The following is a 13,753-nucleotide window of genomic DNA, read 5'->3' as shown; positions in this document are numbered from 1 at the left end:
TAGATTCATTATCGCTAAATAATATACTACTCCAAAATCATATCCTAAATTAACATTAGGAACATTTTCGGTGCGTTCGCAATCATTTTATTGACGTCGATAATTTCAGAAAAGTACGCGGAAATACTGTCACGAAGAAATCGCCGGTCCTACCAGTGATGCAATACTTTGTCTTGATTTTTTCTTGTAATCCACTAGATAGAAGGAAATCAAAAGGTGTCCACGTTAGAGAACTCTTCTTTCTATGAGGAGGACCGAGAAAGTTCTAGTTATCGACGAACATCGGTATAGCTTTCATTTCCGCTAATACCAATTTGCACGAGCGAGTATCGGAGTCGCAACCGTCACAAAGTTGAAGGAGTATGGATTCATTTTCCCGAGAGAGACAACGTCCGGCTTGTCCACTCAAAACGGAAAGCTATTAAAAGAAACTAAACGATATGATGGATGACCGTGGTTTATTATATCCCGCACTAATCTGGCAAACACATTACGTACACTGTTTAATCCAAAGGTCCAAAGCATAGTTATGGCCCCCAGCCTGACACGCTAAAATATCGCCATATAAACGGCACTTAAAATGATCATAGGACGGCTGACCAACTGAAGATACGACTCACTTGCCCACCTGTGCAAACAAAAATAAAAATACCGAAATTTAATACAAAAAACGAGGAAAAAAGATCTACTAGAAACGGAAAACTTTTAAGTACACTTGGTGCAGTAGTCGTACCCAAAAAAAGTAACGATTATCATCGTAAGAACTTGATTTATTCGAGGTGGTAAAAACGTTTTCTCGTGCAAAAGCCCACAAAGTTAATAAGTGCATAAATTTTCAGCTGTTACACGATCACCTAAACGTCCTAAACAATTATCGCATTCTTCGGTGCTATGTGATCTTAATAAAATTTGTAACGATACACGCATGCGTAACTTCTGCCGTATGTGTGCAAATTAATACGTGCAAATACGATTATGAAAGAAAAACGCTGATAAGAATTATCGACTCAGTTGCGCAATTGCAGTGTTACTGCTGGACAAGACTCATCAATTAGTACCTCTCTGCTGTATTTGTCTTCGAAAATTTATGACAATAACAACAATAAGAGGTTTTGCGAGTGTTGCTCTTGTGATTGCTAAGCCAGATAATTTATCGTAGCAATATAATTAATATCCAAACATTTGTTACATTAATAATATGACTTTAGTCTCATTTTATTCAACGTAAAAATTCCTTTATTTGCACACGCGTGTACACGATTTGTTACAATTGCTGTATAAAAATTAATATTTGAGAAATATCTGGTAACAAGAATGTGCTTATCTATGTGTATAGAAATGGTATATTATAAGAAAATATTATTAAGAAAAAATGTTAATACATGCACAAATTAATAATTTTCAAAAGTATATTTTAATGCGAAAAATTTAATAAAGGAAACACGCAGATATATTATATAATCTCACTTGTTCATTTTGATTACTTAATATGGAATGTGGAACGGATAATAATGGCTGGCACTTGCACTGAAAAAGAATAAGAAAACATTAATATATCGCCGAATACAATTATTAAATGCTATATATATATATCTTATAATTGGTATAAAATATTATTTGTATAAATGACAATTGTAAACTACTAACTTTTCAAGTGCACACATTCTTCCGTCGCAATCAAAAGTATCAATATAAGCAACGTCTTCAGGTGAAAGTTTAAAGTCAAATATGTCCATGTTTTGAGCGATTCGTGACTTGGTGACTGATTTGGGAATCACTATATGACCACGATCCACCTGCAAATAGTTATATAATATTAAAATTTTGTATAAATATTATTAATATATCAAACTATCAGTTTCATAAACGCTAAATTCTTAAATTTAATTAAAAATTGAAATTATATTCAATACATCTCTAATTTATTAGAAAATATACTTGGAGACATTAATATCTTAATAACATACTTGATAACGAATAACTATTTGTGCAGGTGTCTTGTTGTACTCTTTCGCGAGCTCAATTAATTTCTTGTCGTCCAATAATTTTGGGTCATCCGGCTTGACCCCTGGTCTGTCTGGTGATCCAAGTGGACTGTATGCTGTAATAAGGATGCCCTTTTTCTTGCAGAAGTTTGATAGTTTCTTTTGCGTTAAGTATGGATGACATTCAACCTAAAATATACAAGTATTATATATATAAAATGTCTATAAGATGTGTTAATAGAGGTAACTCTTCTTTTCTCTGTATATAAATTCTAAGTTCTCTGAACTGTATGAGTCAGAGATGTTAAGAAATGTAAAAAAAAAGAATTTCTTTATGTATTATTAAATTTTTAATCTTCCAAAAAACAGTATTTACAAATTTCGAAATTAACATAATATAATTAGATTAAACTAAAAATTTACTACCATCAGAAAGTTCCTTTCGATTATTATCACTTTTTATTACCTGATTTATAACAGGTTTGACCGATGCTTTCTCGAGTAATCTGGTAATCTGCTCGGAATTAAAATTACTGACACCGATGTTTTTCGCAAGACCTTTGAACAGCACACCTTCCATACCCTTCCAAGTATCGAGGTAATCTATGTTGCTCAATGCTTTGGAACCGTCAGGATTTCTAGGGAAAAGTTCTCCGCCCTCCTTGATTCCGAATGGCCAGTGAATTAAATAGAGATCTACGTAATCGAGACCGAGATCGGCTAGCGTTTCTTTGATGGATGGTTCAACCAGATTACGGCTATGAAAAGAATTCCATAGCTTGCTTGTAATAAACAGATCTTCTCTCTTCACGACACCCTCCGCTATTTTCGCCTGGATAGCGGCACCAACTTCCTTCTCGTTGCCATAAGCTTTAGCGCAGTCGATATGTCTGTAGCCGATATCAATGGCATTTTTTACAGCTTGTGTAACTTCTCCTGGTGTAGACTGAAATAAAAACGAATTAAAGGTCTAATCGCAAAAGTGCTAATATTTAATGTTATCTATGTATATTACGTTTCTCAAAAACAAACAGATAATAAAATTCTAATTATAAGATATAAAAGAAGTTAAAATGTAAGCCCGGAAATTATTTCCTAGATTTCACAAATAATTTTAAGATTAAACATTATATTACATGATGTGAAACATTACATAAAAACGTTCACAAACATTTTTCGCTAAAAAAGAGAACTTTGAAAAAAAAGTGCGCTTATTGAAGCAAATAAAAAATAGAAAATGTAGACAACAATCAAACAACAAATAAAATGTATTATAAAATAAAATACATGTCAAGAGCATTTTTATTAAATTGGTTTCTTTCTTCACTTTAAATATATTTTATCTCTCTTTGCCTTATTTAAAGTTCTCTCTTATTTTGTATACTATATACGGCACTGCCTGAAGTAATTGGCATAATTGCCTAACATTGCGCGTCTTTTATCTCCACCATTCATCTTCGGATGGTAAATATGCAGTATATAGCGCCAAACTCTCCAATTTTGTCGAAACCTTTTTAATTTGTGTATTTTGGGTCGAAAAAAGGATTCTGATAAGGAAAATCATCGCTCATGTTCCGTTTGTTTATAATTAATATTTATAATATTTCAATGTCGGTAAATAAGGAATTGACAATTTATGTATATATTTTTACTTTTTTATTAGTACGCATGCGCAAAATCTTGCGCCTTACTTCAATCAAGTCATTTAATTGTATTCTATTACGTTCTAATTATATATTCTAAAATTATAATTATATTGAGATTTTCCATCCATTACCAAGGCGCACTTTGTTTGAAAAAAAATATAACATAAATATACATTTATATATTATAATTTGAAGTATTCTTTGCTTCAATCAAAAGCACAAATTGTTAACTGCTTTAATCAATTAAATCAAATAATAGCACAAAAACGCGAGAAAAACAAAGATGTCTAGTTTGAACTAAGGAAAAACTTGCCTTCCATGTGCCCAGACCCAAGATCGGCATTTCGTTGCCGTTGTAAAACTTCACTTTCGGTGCGCTGAGGACCATTTTTGTGTCACTGGGACGTCGATGATTACGGAAAAAAATACGCGTTCGAGAGAGTCTACGCGGTTGCTACGTGGAAACTTTTAGTCGTCTGGATCAGCGATGCAATGCTGGCACTGCTGCACACTGCTGTTGACAGTTTTGCTCCGATCCGTTCCTTTTATAATTTATAAACGTCCCCACCTAGGAGGGCCGATGTCTCAACGGCAACAATACTACGACGTTTACGAGAGCGTTACTTCGCTGTAGGCGATGTATTATTCCTACGCGCTCAAGGATGGGCTCGTGCATGGTGCAAAGTCGATACTCGAATATATCGCGGTTATTGTTTGGTCTCGATTGATTGCCGTCGCGCCGTGGCTTGCTTCATCGAAAAATTTTAGATAAGTTTCAGATTAGTTCTATATAATGTTTTTATTATATAATTTTTTATATTATTTTTAATATTTTATTATTTTACATAAGATACTTTGTGTTATCTTTTTATTTCAGTTATTAACGATTTTCATGAATGTTGCTACGATATGTTTTGTGTACAAATGTTTTGTGCACACAACGATAGTGAGTAGGTTACTATTGTATAAAATTACATAAAAATACGTATATAAAAAAGAAGAATTATTTAATATATGCATGGCCGAGGCATGGCCGGCAATCTTGAAATCTGAGATGACGTTTGAGAATATTGAAAAGAGACGACAGCATATTATACGTACGTATACGCTCAGTGTAGACAGTGCGTTCAGTGCGCAAATTGAAAAAAAGTAAAAAAAAATAGAGAGAAAAAAAGAAAAGAAGACAGAGAGAAAAAGTGAGAGATAAAAAAGAGAAGTAAGTCTTAAAATAATAATCGCGACGTAAGCAGGAACGGCGATGTTCGCGATTTTTATTTTCACCGTAACGCGAAACGCACTTGCAAAATAAAATCGCAATATTTATTTATTTTCTTCTTTTGCGTTATAAACGTGTCAATAACGACGATAACGTTGACTCTTATCTGACGACTAGGATTATGTCGTGATCTAACATCTTCTGAGTCATCGAGAAGCGTTCGAACGTGGAATTTTACCGCATATAAGATATGGGTCAGTGTATCAGAAGTACAAGTCCACGTAGTCGAGACCAAACAAAGTTCTCCACGGATCTTCGGCAAGCCGGCACCACGTTTTCTCGTTTATGGAACGTGTTCCACAACTGAATATAATAGACTTTTTTAATTCTGTCGGGTTTCAGACGATGGGACAACGCGAATGTACCTTGGTAGTGATGAACAGATCCTTCCTCTTCACGACCCCTTTCGCGATCTTCTCGCGTAATATATACTCTTTGCCGATTTCCTTTTCATTCTGATATATCATATGTTAGCGCAATCGAAATGTCGATATCCAGCGTCAACAGCGTCATGTACTGCTTCCTCAACGACCTTCGGATCATCCTAAAACGAGATTAAATTAAGCAAACAGAATAAATCACTTTTTTTTACTTCGCCAGTCAAATAATAAACAACAAAATGGAAATATTAATCGACTCTACTGGCCATTATAATCGCCAAGACAATACGACCACGATTTGCTTCGATTATCGTCATGTAATCTCTGATACTTATATATAAGCATCTCATTTAAATAATTAAATTTATTGCGAAAAATATTACCTCAGCCAGAGTTCGAACCTGGAATCTCCCTCATTCCGTGATGGATGTCGTACCAATACGACCACTGAGACATGTGGTAATATTTATTCGAGATCATCGAAGTAATATATAATCTATATATTCAGTGTATGTCAGTTTTCATATTTTCATCTTAATATATATATAAATAAAACAAAGTCGGGTTAGTTACACCGTTTATAACTCAAGAACGGCTGGACAAATTTTGTATTAAGAACATATAAAATAGGGGTACAATTTTCCGGCGAGTGCTATAGAGTGTATAGTTTTTCGTTACCGATTTTTTTGGTAACCGGTGTCCAAAATTTTTCCAATTTTTTGAGAAATAATTGACCGAATCTTAAAGAATTATATATAAAACAAGGGTAGAATTCCCCGGGGAGTGCTATAAAGTGTATAATTTTTCGTTACCGATCTTTTGGAAACCGGTATCAGGAATTCTTCCAATTTTTCGGGAAATAATTGAATGAATCTCAAAGAATTGTATACGACGGAATTGAACTTCAGTCGATAAAAAAGTAATATTTTTCAATTTATAGCATTTTAGAGAGAGAAAGAGAAAGAGAGAAAGAAAGGATGGGGAAAGAGAGAGAGAGAGAGAGAGAGAGAGAGAGAGAAAGAGAAACTATTTGCGTTTCTTATTACATGTCTTCCGGGGCGAAGCCCGGGTAACCAGCTATAGTGTTAAATAAAATTGATTCTTAATTTTTAATTAATATAATAATGACCAAGCTCAATTGCACCTAATACACTGGTAACCTTTTCTTGTGTTTTTAATTCTGGCAATCAGATACGACCAGATGAACACATTACTGACAGTTCTCCTAACTAAACTTTTTATTCCCGACTGCTGCCGACCGAAGGTTTGCACAACGGAGAGAATAGGTATTCGTTTCACCTAGATAGTTTATGTTGAGATTTAAGGTAATAAGTAGCCAGTAGTATGCACTCATGCCTACATTTATTGCCGATAATATGCTTTCTTCAGGTACATTATTATTTGTGCTGTATAAGCAACTTTTTTGTTTACCCTTTTTGCTTTACTTTCTTCTTAATTACATTAGCACTACAAGCAAAAAAAAAGCCATAAATAATTTTAATATTATGTTAGAATAATTTTTTGATATTTTAGAATAATATTATGATTAAATAATAATTTTATTACCGTGTTACCGTAAGACTTACTGTTCAAATTTTGCCTATAATCTGTAATCTTTGCAGCTACTTACATCTATTTTACTAATAAAAATAGACGTAACTGAGCAGAAAAATGAGTTTCTTAAACTTTGTTTTTTTTTTTAATTAGTAGATTGGCTCTTAGTTTTAGTTTATTGTTATAATAATAATTGGATTTCTTAAAATTTTTATTAAAAAAATTAATAAAATAATATAAAGATAGTTTTCATATTTTAAAAAGTATTTAAATTCTGATTGAGACAGTGTGTAATATGGACACTGTCAGTAGTACGATTTTTCACCCTAGTAAAATGAAAAATCGGGACATTATGAGTAAAATGAAATTATTAATACACTAGCATCTTGTTATTATTATAGATAATACATCCTTATTTGATTCCTGAAGTCTAGACGTCTAGACTATTCCAACATCATCATATATATAATCGACTATCTGAAGGTCAAATGGTGGAGATAACAGATGTGCAATGTTAGGCAATTATTTCAGGCAGTGCTATACATAGTATACACAAATTCAAATATATATATATATATAAGAAGAGAGAACTTTAAATAAAGTAAAAAGAGGAAAAATATATTTAAAGTAAAGACAAAAACCAATTTAATAAATGCTCTTGACATGTATTTTATTTTATAATACATTTTATTTGTTGTTTGATTACATCTATATATACACTTTAGTTTTTGCTCACATTTTCCATTTTTCATTTGCTTCAATAAACGCATTTTTTTTCAGTTTTCTTTTTTAGCGAAAAATGTTTGTCGTGAACGTTTTTATGTAATGTTTCACATCATGTAATGGAGATGATAATTCCTGTGTTCCGTAAAACGCATTATGTGTACCATTCACATATATGTATAGTATCTATTCGAGATCATCGAAGTAATACAATCCTAAAATTATTTGTGAAATCTAGGAAATAATTTTCGGACTTACATTTTAACTTCTTTTATCTTATAATTAGAATTTTATTATCTGTTTGTTTTTGAAAAACGTAATATACATAAATAACATTAAATATTAGCGCACTTTTGCAATTAGCTAGACCTGCACACTAGACCTTTTTTGAGAAAGAGAGTCCGACCCTTGAAAAAAATGGTCAGAGATTATATTAACCCGTTGACTGTCGATGACGGCTATAGCCGCAAAAACAAAAGTGGCCAAAAGTGCGTATGACGGCTATCAAAGATTACATGACGATAATCGAACCAAATCGAACCAAAGTGGTCGTATTGTCTTGGCGATTATAATGGCTAGTTAGAGTCGATTAATATTTCCATTGTTGTAAATTAAGTAAATTAGAATTTCAAGATGCGATGTGCTCAAAAGATTTCTTTATTTCGGCAAATGGAAGAAGAAAACATCTAAAGCTAGGATAATAAAATATTTTTAAAAGTTTAAGCTGAGAGATCAATTTTTTAATTTTCGAGTAGTAGTTTTCAATTGCAAGAATTTGGTCCGTCGCGTCGCAAGCTATTTAAGCACACAAGTTGTTTGCGCGTACGGTTCCGTTAATGATCACGAACTTTGTGTTATTGCTGACATTGAAAGATATCGTCTAGCTCTTCCTCGTTGGATACCCAGATGTCGGTAAACAAATCTGAACGAAAAAGTTAAGTTTCTTTGAGAGAGAAACAATAATGAGATTTTACTTACGCCTGATGCCTGCTAGGTGCCGAGACCGAGTACGGGAATCATTATACCGCGTTGTTCAAAACCGTAGTCGGGACTGTTATATAGTTCATCAAATGTTAAACATTTATCTCGAAGTGATACGTACTATACTAAAAGTAGACCGTTATAGCCGACACTATATATATATAAATAAATAGAAGTGTCCCAAGTTTTGTTTCCTCCCTTTTTTTATGCACACATTGCAGTTTGCATATTTCATGAAACAAATTGTCATTTTTTTTAATTCGTAATTATCGGCTCATTTGCAATTGAAATTTTTCAAGTATATATACATAAATTTCGCTCTTGAAAAGTAAAGCATATACTAGTTTGTTAAAAGCTGTCAATTACATAATTTGAACGATAACGATAACGTGACTTTAACGTTTCTTTTGCGTGTTATATGGTTTAACAATAGATTTGCCTTATAAATAAAAGTAGTGGAAGTAAAAACGGCGTGGGCCCAACGATGAATAGTAAATAATGGAAGTTAAATGATGTGGAAAATTAATCAACATATATATTTTACCAACACCGAAGTGTCTCGCACTCCAGCACATAAGGCTGAAATCTTTTATAAAACAGTACATTAGAGGATCAAATTTTAAGGATGTATATCCATTGTTTAAACGCAAAATTTTTCTCACCATAATTTTAGTATTAGTACCCGTAATATATTTTTGCTCCTCCGTTGATAGCTTCTTGTTGAAATGTGCTAGCACAAACGATATCGCAGGCAATCGAATGCCAGATTTGAAGCCAAGCAGTCCCAGAGACATGCATAAAAGTGTGACTACCTTAATACGTGCAAATACGATTATGAAAGAAAAACGCTGATAAGAATTATCGACTCTGTTGCGCAATTGCAGTGTTACTGCTGGACAAGACTCATCAATTAGTACCTTTCTGCTGTATTTGTCTTCGAAAATTTATGACAATAACAACAATAAGAGGCTTTGCGAGTGTTGCTCTTGTGATTGCTAAGCCAGATAATTTATCGTAGCAATATAATTAATATCCAAACATTTGTTACATTAATAATATGACTTTAGTCTCATATTATTCAACGCAAAAACTCCTTTATTTGCACATACGTGTACAAGATTTGGTACAATTGCTATATAAAAATTTATATTTAAGAAATATCTGGTAATAAAAAAAAGAATGTACATCTATCTATATAAAAATAATATATATTATAAGAAAATATTATTAAGAAGAAATATCATTTATATATATATGCACAAATATTAATAATTTCCAAAGGTATATTTTAATGCAAAAAGTTTAATAAAAGAAACACGCAGATATATTATAGTCTCACTTGTTCATTTTGATTACTTAGAATGGAATACGGAACGGATAATAGGGGCTGGCACTTGCACTGAAAAAGAATAAAAAACATTAATATATCGCAACCTGATACAATTATTATATGCTATATATATGCTATACTTGGTATAAAATATTGTTTGTATAAATGATAATTGTAAATTACTAACTTATTAATTGCACAAATTCTTCCGTTGCAATCAAAAGTATCAATATAAGCAACGTCTTCAGGTGAAAGTTTAAAGTCAAATATGTCCATGTTTTGAACGATTCGTGACTTGGTGACAGATTTGGGAATTACTATATGGCCACGATCCACCTGCAAATAGTTATATAATATTAAAATTTTGTATATAAATATTATTAATATATCAAGCTATCAGTTTCATAAACGCTAAATTCTTAAATTTAATTAAAAATTAAAATTATATTCAATACATCAAATTTATTGAAAAATATGCTTGGAGACGACATTAATATCTTAATAACATACTTGATAACGAATAACTATTTGTGCAGGTGTCTTGTTGTACTTTTTCGCGAGCTCAATTAATTTATTGTCGTTCAATAATTTTGGGTCATCCGGCTTGGCCCATGGTCTGTCTGGTGATCCAAGTGGACTATATGCTGTAATAAGGATGCCCTTTTCCTTGCAGAAGTTTGATAGTTCCTTTTGCGTTAAATATGGATGACATTCAACCTAAAAAAATATATATATAAATGTCTATAACATGTGTTAATGGAAGTAACTCTTCCGCATTTCTCTGTATATAAATTCTACGTTCTCTAAACTGTATGAAGCAAAAGATGTTAAGGAATGTAAAAGAAAAGGATTTCTTTATGTATTATTAAATTTTTAATCAGCTTCCAAAAAACAGTATTTAAAATTTTCGAAATTAACGTAATATAATTAGATTAAACTAAAAATTTACTACCATCAGAAAGTTTCTTTCGATTATTTTATCACTATTTATTTACCTGATTTGTAACAGGCTTGACCGATGCTTTCTCGAGTAATCTGGTAATCTGCTCGGAATTAAAATTACTGACACCGATGTTTTTCGCAAGACCTTTAGACAGCACACCTTCCATACTCTTCCAAGTATCGAGGTAATCTACGTCGCTGAATGCGGTGGTACCGTCAGGATTTGTAGGGAAAAGTTCTCCGCCCTCTTTGTATCCGAATGGCCAGTGAATTAAATAGAGATCTACGTAATCGAGACCGAGATCGGCTAGCGTTCGTTTGATGGCTGGTTCAACCAGATTAGGGCTATGAAAGGTATTCCATAGCTTGCTTGTAACAAACAGATCTTCTCTCTTCACGACACCCTCCGCTATTTTCGCCTGGAGAGCGGCACCAACTTCCTTCTCGTTGCCATAAACGTGAGCGCAGTCGATGTGTCTGTACCCGATATCAATGGCATCTTTTACAGCTTGTGTAACTTCTCCTGGTTTAGACTGAAATAAAAACGAATTAAATTAATATCTCTGACCATTTTTTTTAAGAGTCGGACTCTCTTTCTTAAGAAAGATCTAGCGTGCAGGTCTAATCGCAAAAATGTTAATATTTAATGTTATCTATGTATATATTACGTTTTTCAAAAACAAACAGATAATGAAATTCTAATTACAAGATAAAAGAAGTTAAAATTAAAAATATAATGTAAACCCAAAAATTATTAGCTGAAATTAAATAAATCTAATCTAATCTCTTTGCCTTTTATTTAAAGTTCTCTCTTCTTTGAATTTGTGTATACTATGTACGGCACTGCCTGAAATAATTGCCTAACATTGCGTATCTGTTATATCTCTACCATTTGATCTTCAGATAATCGACTATATATATAATGACGTTAAAATATTCCAGACTTCAGGAATCAAATAAGAATGTATTATCGATGATAATAATAACAAGATATGCTAGTATATTAATAATTCCATTTCACTCATGTCTCGATTTTTCATTCTATACTATTACTATACTACCACGAATCAGTCAAGTTTCACATTGTGAAACCGAAATCGATAAAATAATCTTATACGAGAGAGAGAAAGAGAGAGAGAGAGAGAGAGAGAGAGAGAGAGAGAGAGAGAGAGAGAGACGAAAACGAGAATGATTAGACAAAATTTTGCCGATACGAGAACTGCAGTGAGATAAGAAACAAATTCTCGTTTACGTGGCAAAAGTATTACAAAATAATATCTGCACGCGTGATATTCGCAATTTCCACGAAATACGACCCGCGGACAAAGCTAAATGCGTCGCGAGAAAAACAAAGATGTCCAGTCTGAACTAGGGAAAGACTTGCCTTCCATGTGCCCAGACCGAAGATCGGCACTTCGTTGCCGTTGTAAAACTTCACTTTCGGTGCGCTGAGGGCCATTTTTATGTGTCACTGGGACGTCGATGATAACGGGAAAAAAATACGCGTACGAGAGAGAGAGAGAGATGAGTCTACGCGGTTGCCACGTGGAAACACTGGAAACCAGTCTGACGTCTGTATATCAGCGATCAGCGATGCAATGCTGGCACTGCTACACACTGCTGGCGGCTTTGCTCCGACCCGACCCTTTTATATACACGTCCCCACCGAGGAGGACCGGATTCTCAACGGCAACATAGATTTTGCTCCGAGACTACCGTTAACGCGTTTGCATTGGTGTGCCGGCGTTAGAGATTTGATCACAATTCACGTCAGTCGCCTCACTCGAAAATTCATTACAATCCACCGAAACGATATTCAGCTCGCTGAATATTAATCATCTATACGTGCTCGAACCTTAATTCTTAATGCAATTATCGGTCTTATTGCTCGTTAAACAACGGTTATTTCCAACGCTTTCCGGCCCCATACATAATATGTATCGCAGTTTCGTGTTGCTATACTCGCAATTTATCGTTTTGTGACCATGTATTTAAAAATAAAAAAAAATAAAAAACAACAACAACTTTAGAAATGTTGACCCTTGGTGGGACTGCATGTATCATGATTTTTGCATAACGAGACGATATCGCTGATACGCAACACTCACACACATCGATCAGCAACGATTCCGATTCAAATGACCGCGTGGTGGTGGCTGAATTCGTTTATCCGGCACCGTGGAAAGTTCCAGCTTCCAGCGACCGTTTAGGATATTCGAAGTAATGAATCGAGCCCTTTTGAGACGACTCCTTGCGGAAGAACAAGCTCCATTTACGGTGTATAACGTATACAACGTTTAATAAGACAGCCGAACAAAGTTGATGATTCAACGACGGTCGTAGAACGAATCTGTTTAAAGCGATTTATACTTTGTTTTTAATTACTGCGACAGCTATTTAATATTTGTATATTTCGTTCCTATATATTTCATCGTATATTTCGTCAGGCATAACTGCCGAATAATATGTGTAGCATATAGGTCCTGCAATTTTTGAATTAAATTATCGAAAATCTTTCTGGAAGAAATAAAATTGAGGCGGATACTTATTTAATTTTACTGACAACCAAATTTCTTATTTTTAAGATTTATTTTAGTCTTAAAAATAGCCAAATGCTTAATGAACGTTCTCGTTAACACTTCAGGGATAACGATTTAAATACCAATCGAATATTTATTCTCTCTAGCACGACATTGTAATTGCAAAAACAAATAAGTATTCGCAAATTATCTTACACAATTAGTTTCTAAATTTTTTAATTACGTTATAAATACCTTAAAGTATTCTTTTTCTTGTTAATAAAAAGTAAACCATCAATCATTCGCCCTCTTTCTGTCGATACCGATCGACACTATTCTCTTATATTGACAATTAAACAGAGGCAAGCATATTTTTTAAAAAAGATCAATTAAAATTTGACGCAGAGAATAGAATAT

At 33.2% G+C, this 13,753-nt stretch overlaps 2 protein-coding genes across 4 annotated transcripts; both read right to left on the bottom strand.

Annotated features, from left to right (window-relative positions):
- Positions 1-441: 441 nt before the first annotated feature.
- On the bottom strand, positions 442-12,450 carry LOC143899880 (aldo-keto reductase 1B-like). 3 transcript variants are annotated; one of them, XR_013257628.1, is made up of 6 exons: positions 3,945-4,185; positions 2,452-2,931; positions 1,968-2,174; positions 1,648-1,796; positions 734-1,527; positions 442-628 (listed from the first exon to the last, which is right to left on the bottom strand). XR_013257628.1 is itself a non-coding variant. In XM_077410619.1 (6 exons), the coding sequence occupies exons 1-5, from the start codon at positions 4,017-4,019 to the stop codon at positions 1,485-1,487; spliced, it is 954 nt and encodes a 317-aa protein (XP_077266745.1). In that variant the 5' UTR covers positions 4,020-4,189; the 3' UTR covers positions 442-628; positions 1,468-1,484. The 3 variants fall into 3 exon arrangements, 2 of the variants coding, with proteins under 2 accessions (XP_077266745.1, XP_077266743.1); XM_077410619.1 differs by having other exon boundaries at positions 1,468-1,527; positions 3,945-4,189; XM_077410617.1 differs by lacking the exon at positions 442-628 and adding an exon at positions 12,281-12,450 and having other exon boundaries at positions 1,214-1,527; positions 3,945-4,023.
- Positions 9,734-12,344, bottom strand: LOC143899881 (aldo-keto reductase 1B-like). The gene is made up of 5 exons (XM_077410620.1): positions 12,202-12,344; positions 10,871-11,350; positions 10,386-10,592; positions 10,063-10,211; positions 9,734-9,944 (listed from the first exon to the last, which is right to left on the bottom strand). Exons 1-5 carry the CDS (start codon positions 12,274-12,276, stop codon positions 9,902-9,904), a joined length of 954 nt encoding a protein of 317 aa, XP_077266746.1. The 5' UTR covers positions 12,277-12,344; the 3' UTR covers positions 9,734-9,901.
- Positions 12,451-13,753: the final 1,303 nt, after the last annotated feature.

This window comes from Temnothorax americanus, unplaced genomic scaffold, assembly GCF_048541705.1.
Source record: "Temnothorax americanus isolate GAGA-0224 unplaced genomic scaffold, ASM4854170v1 Scaffold29, whole genome shotgun sequence".
NCBI classification, from domain to species: domain Eukaryota; kingdom Metazoa; phylum Arthropoda; class Insecta; order Hymenoptera; family Formicidae; genus Temnothorax; species Temnothorax americanus.
This window is presented reverse-complemented; position numbering and strand designations above follow the sequence as displayed.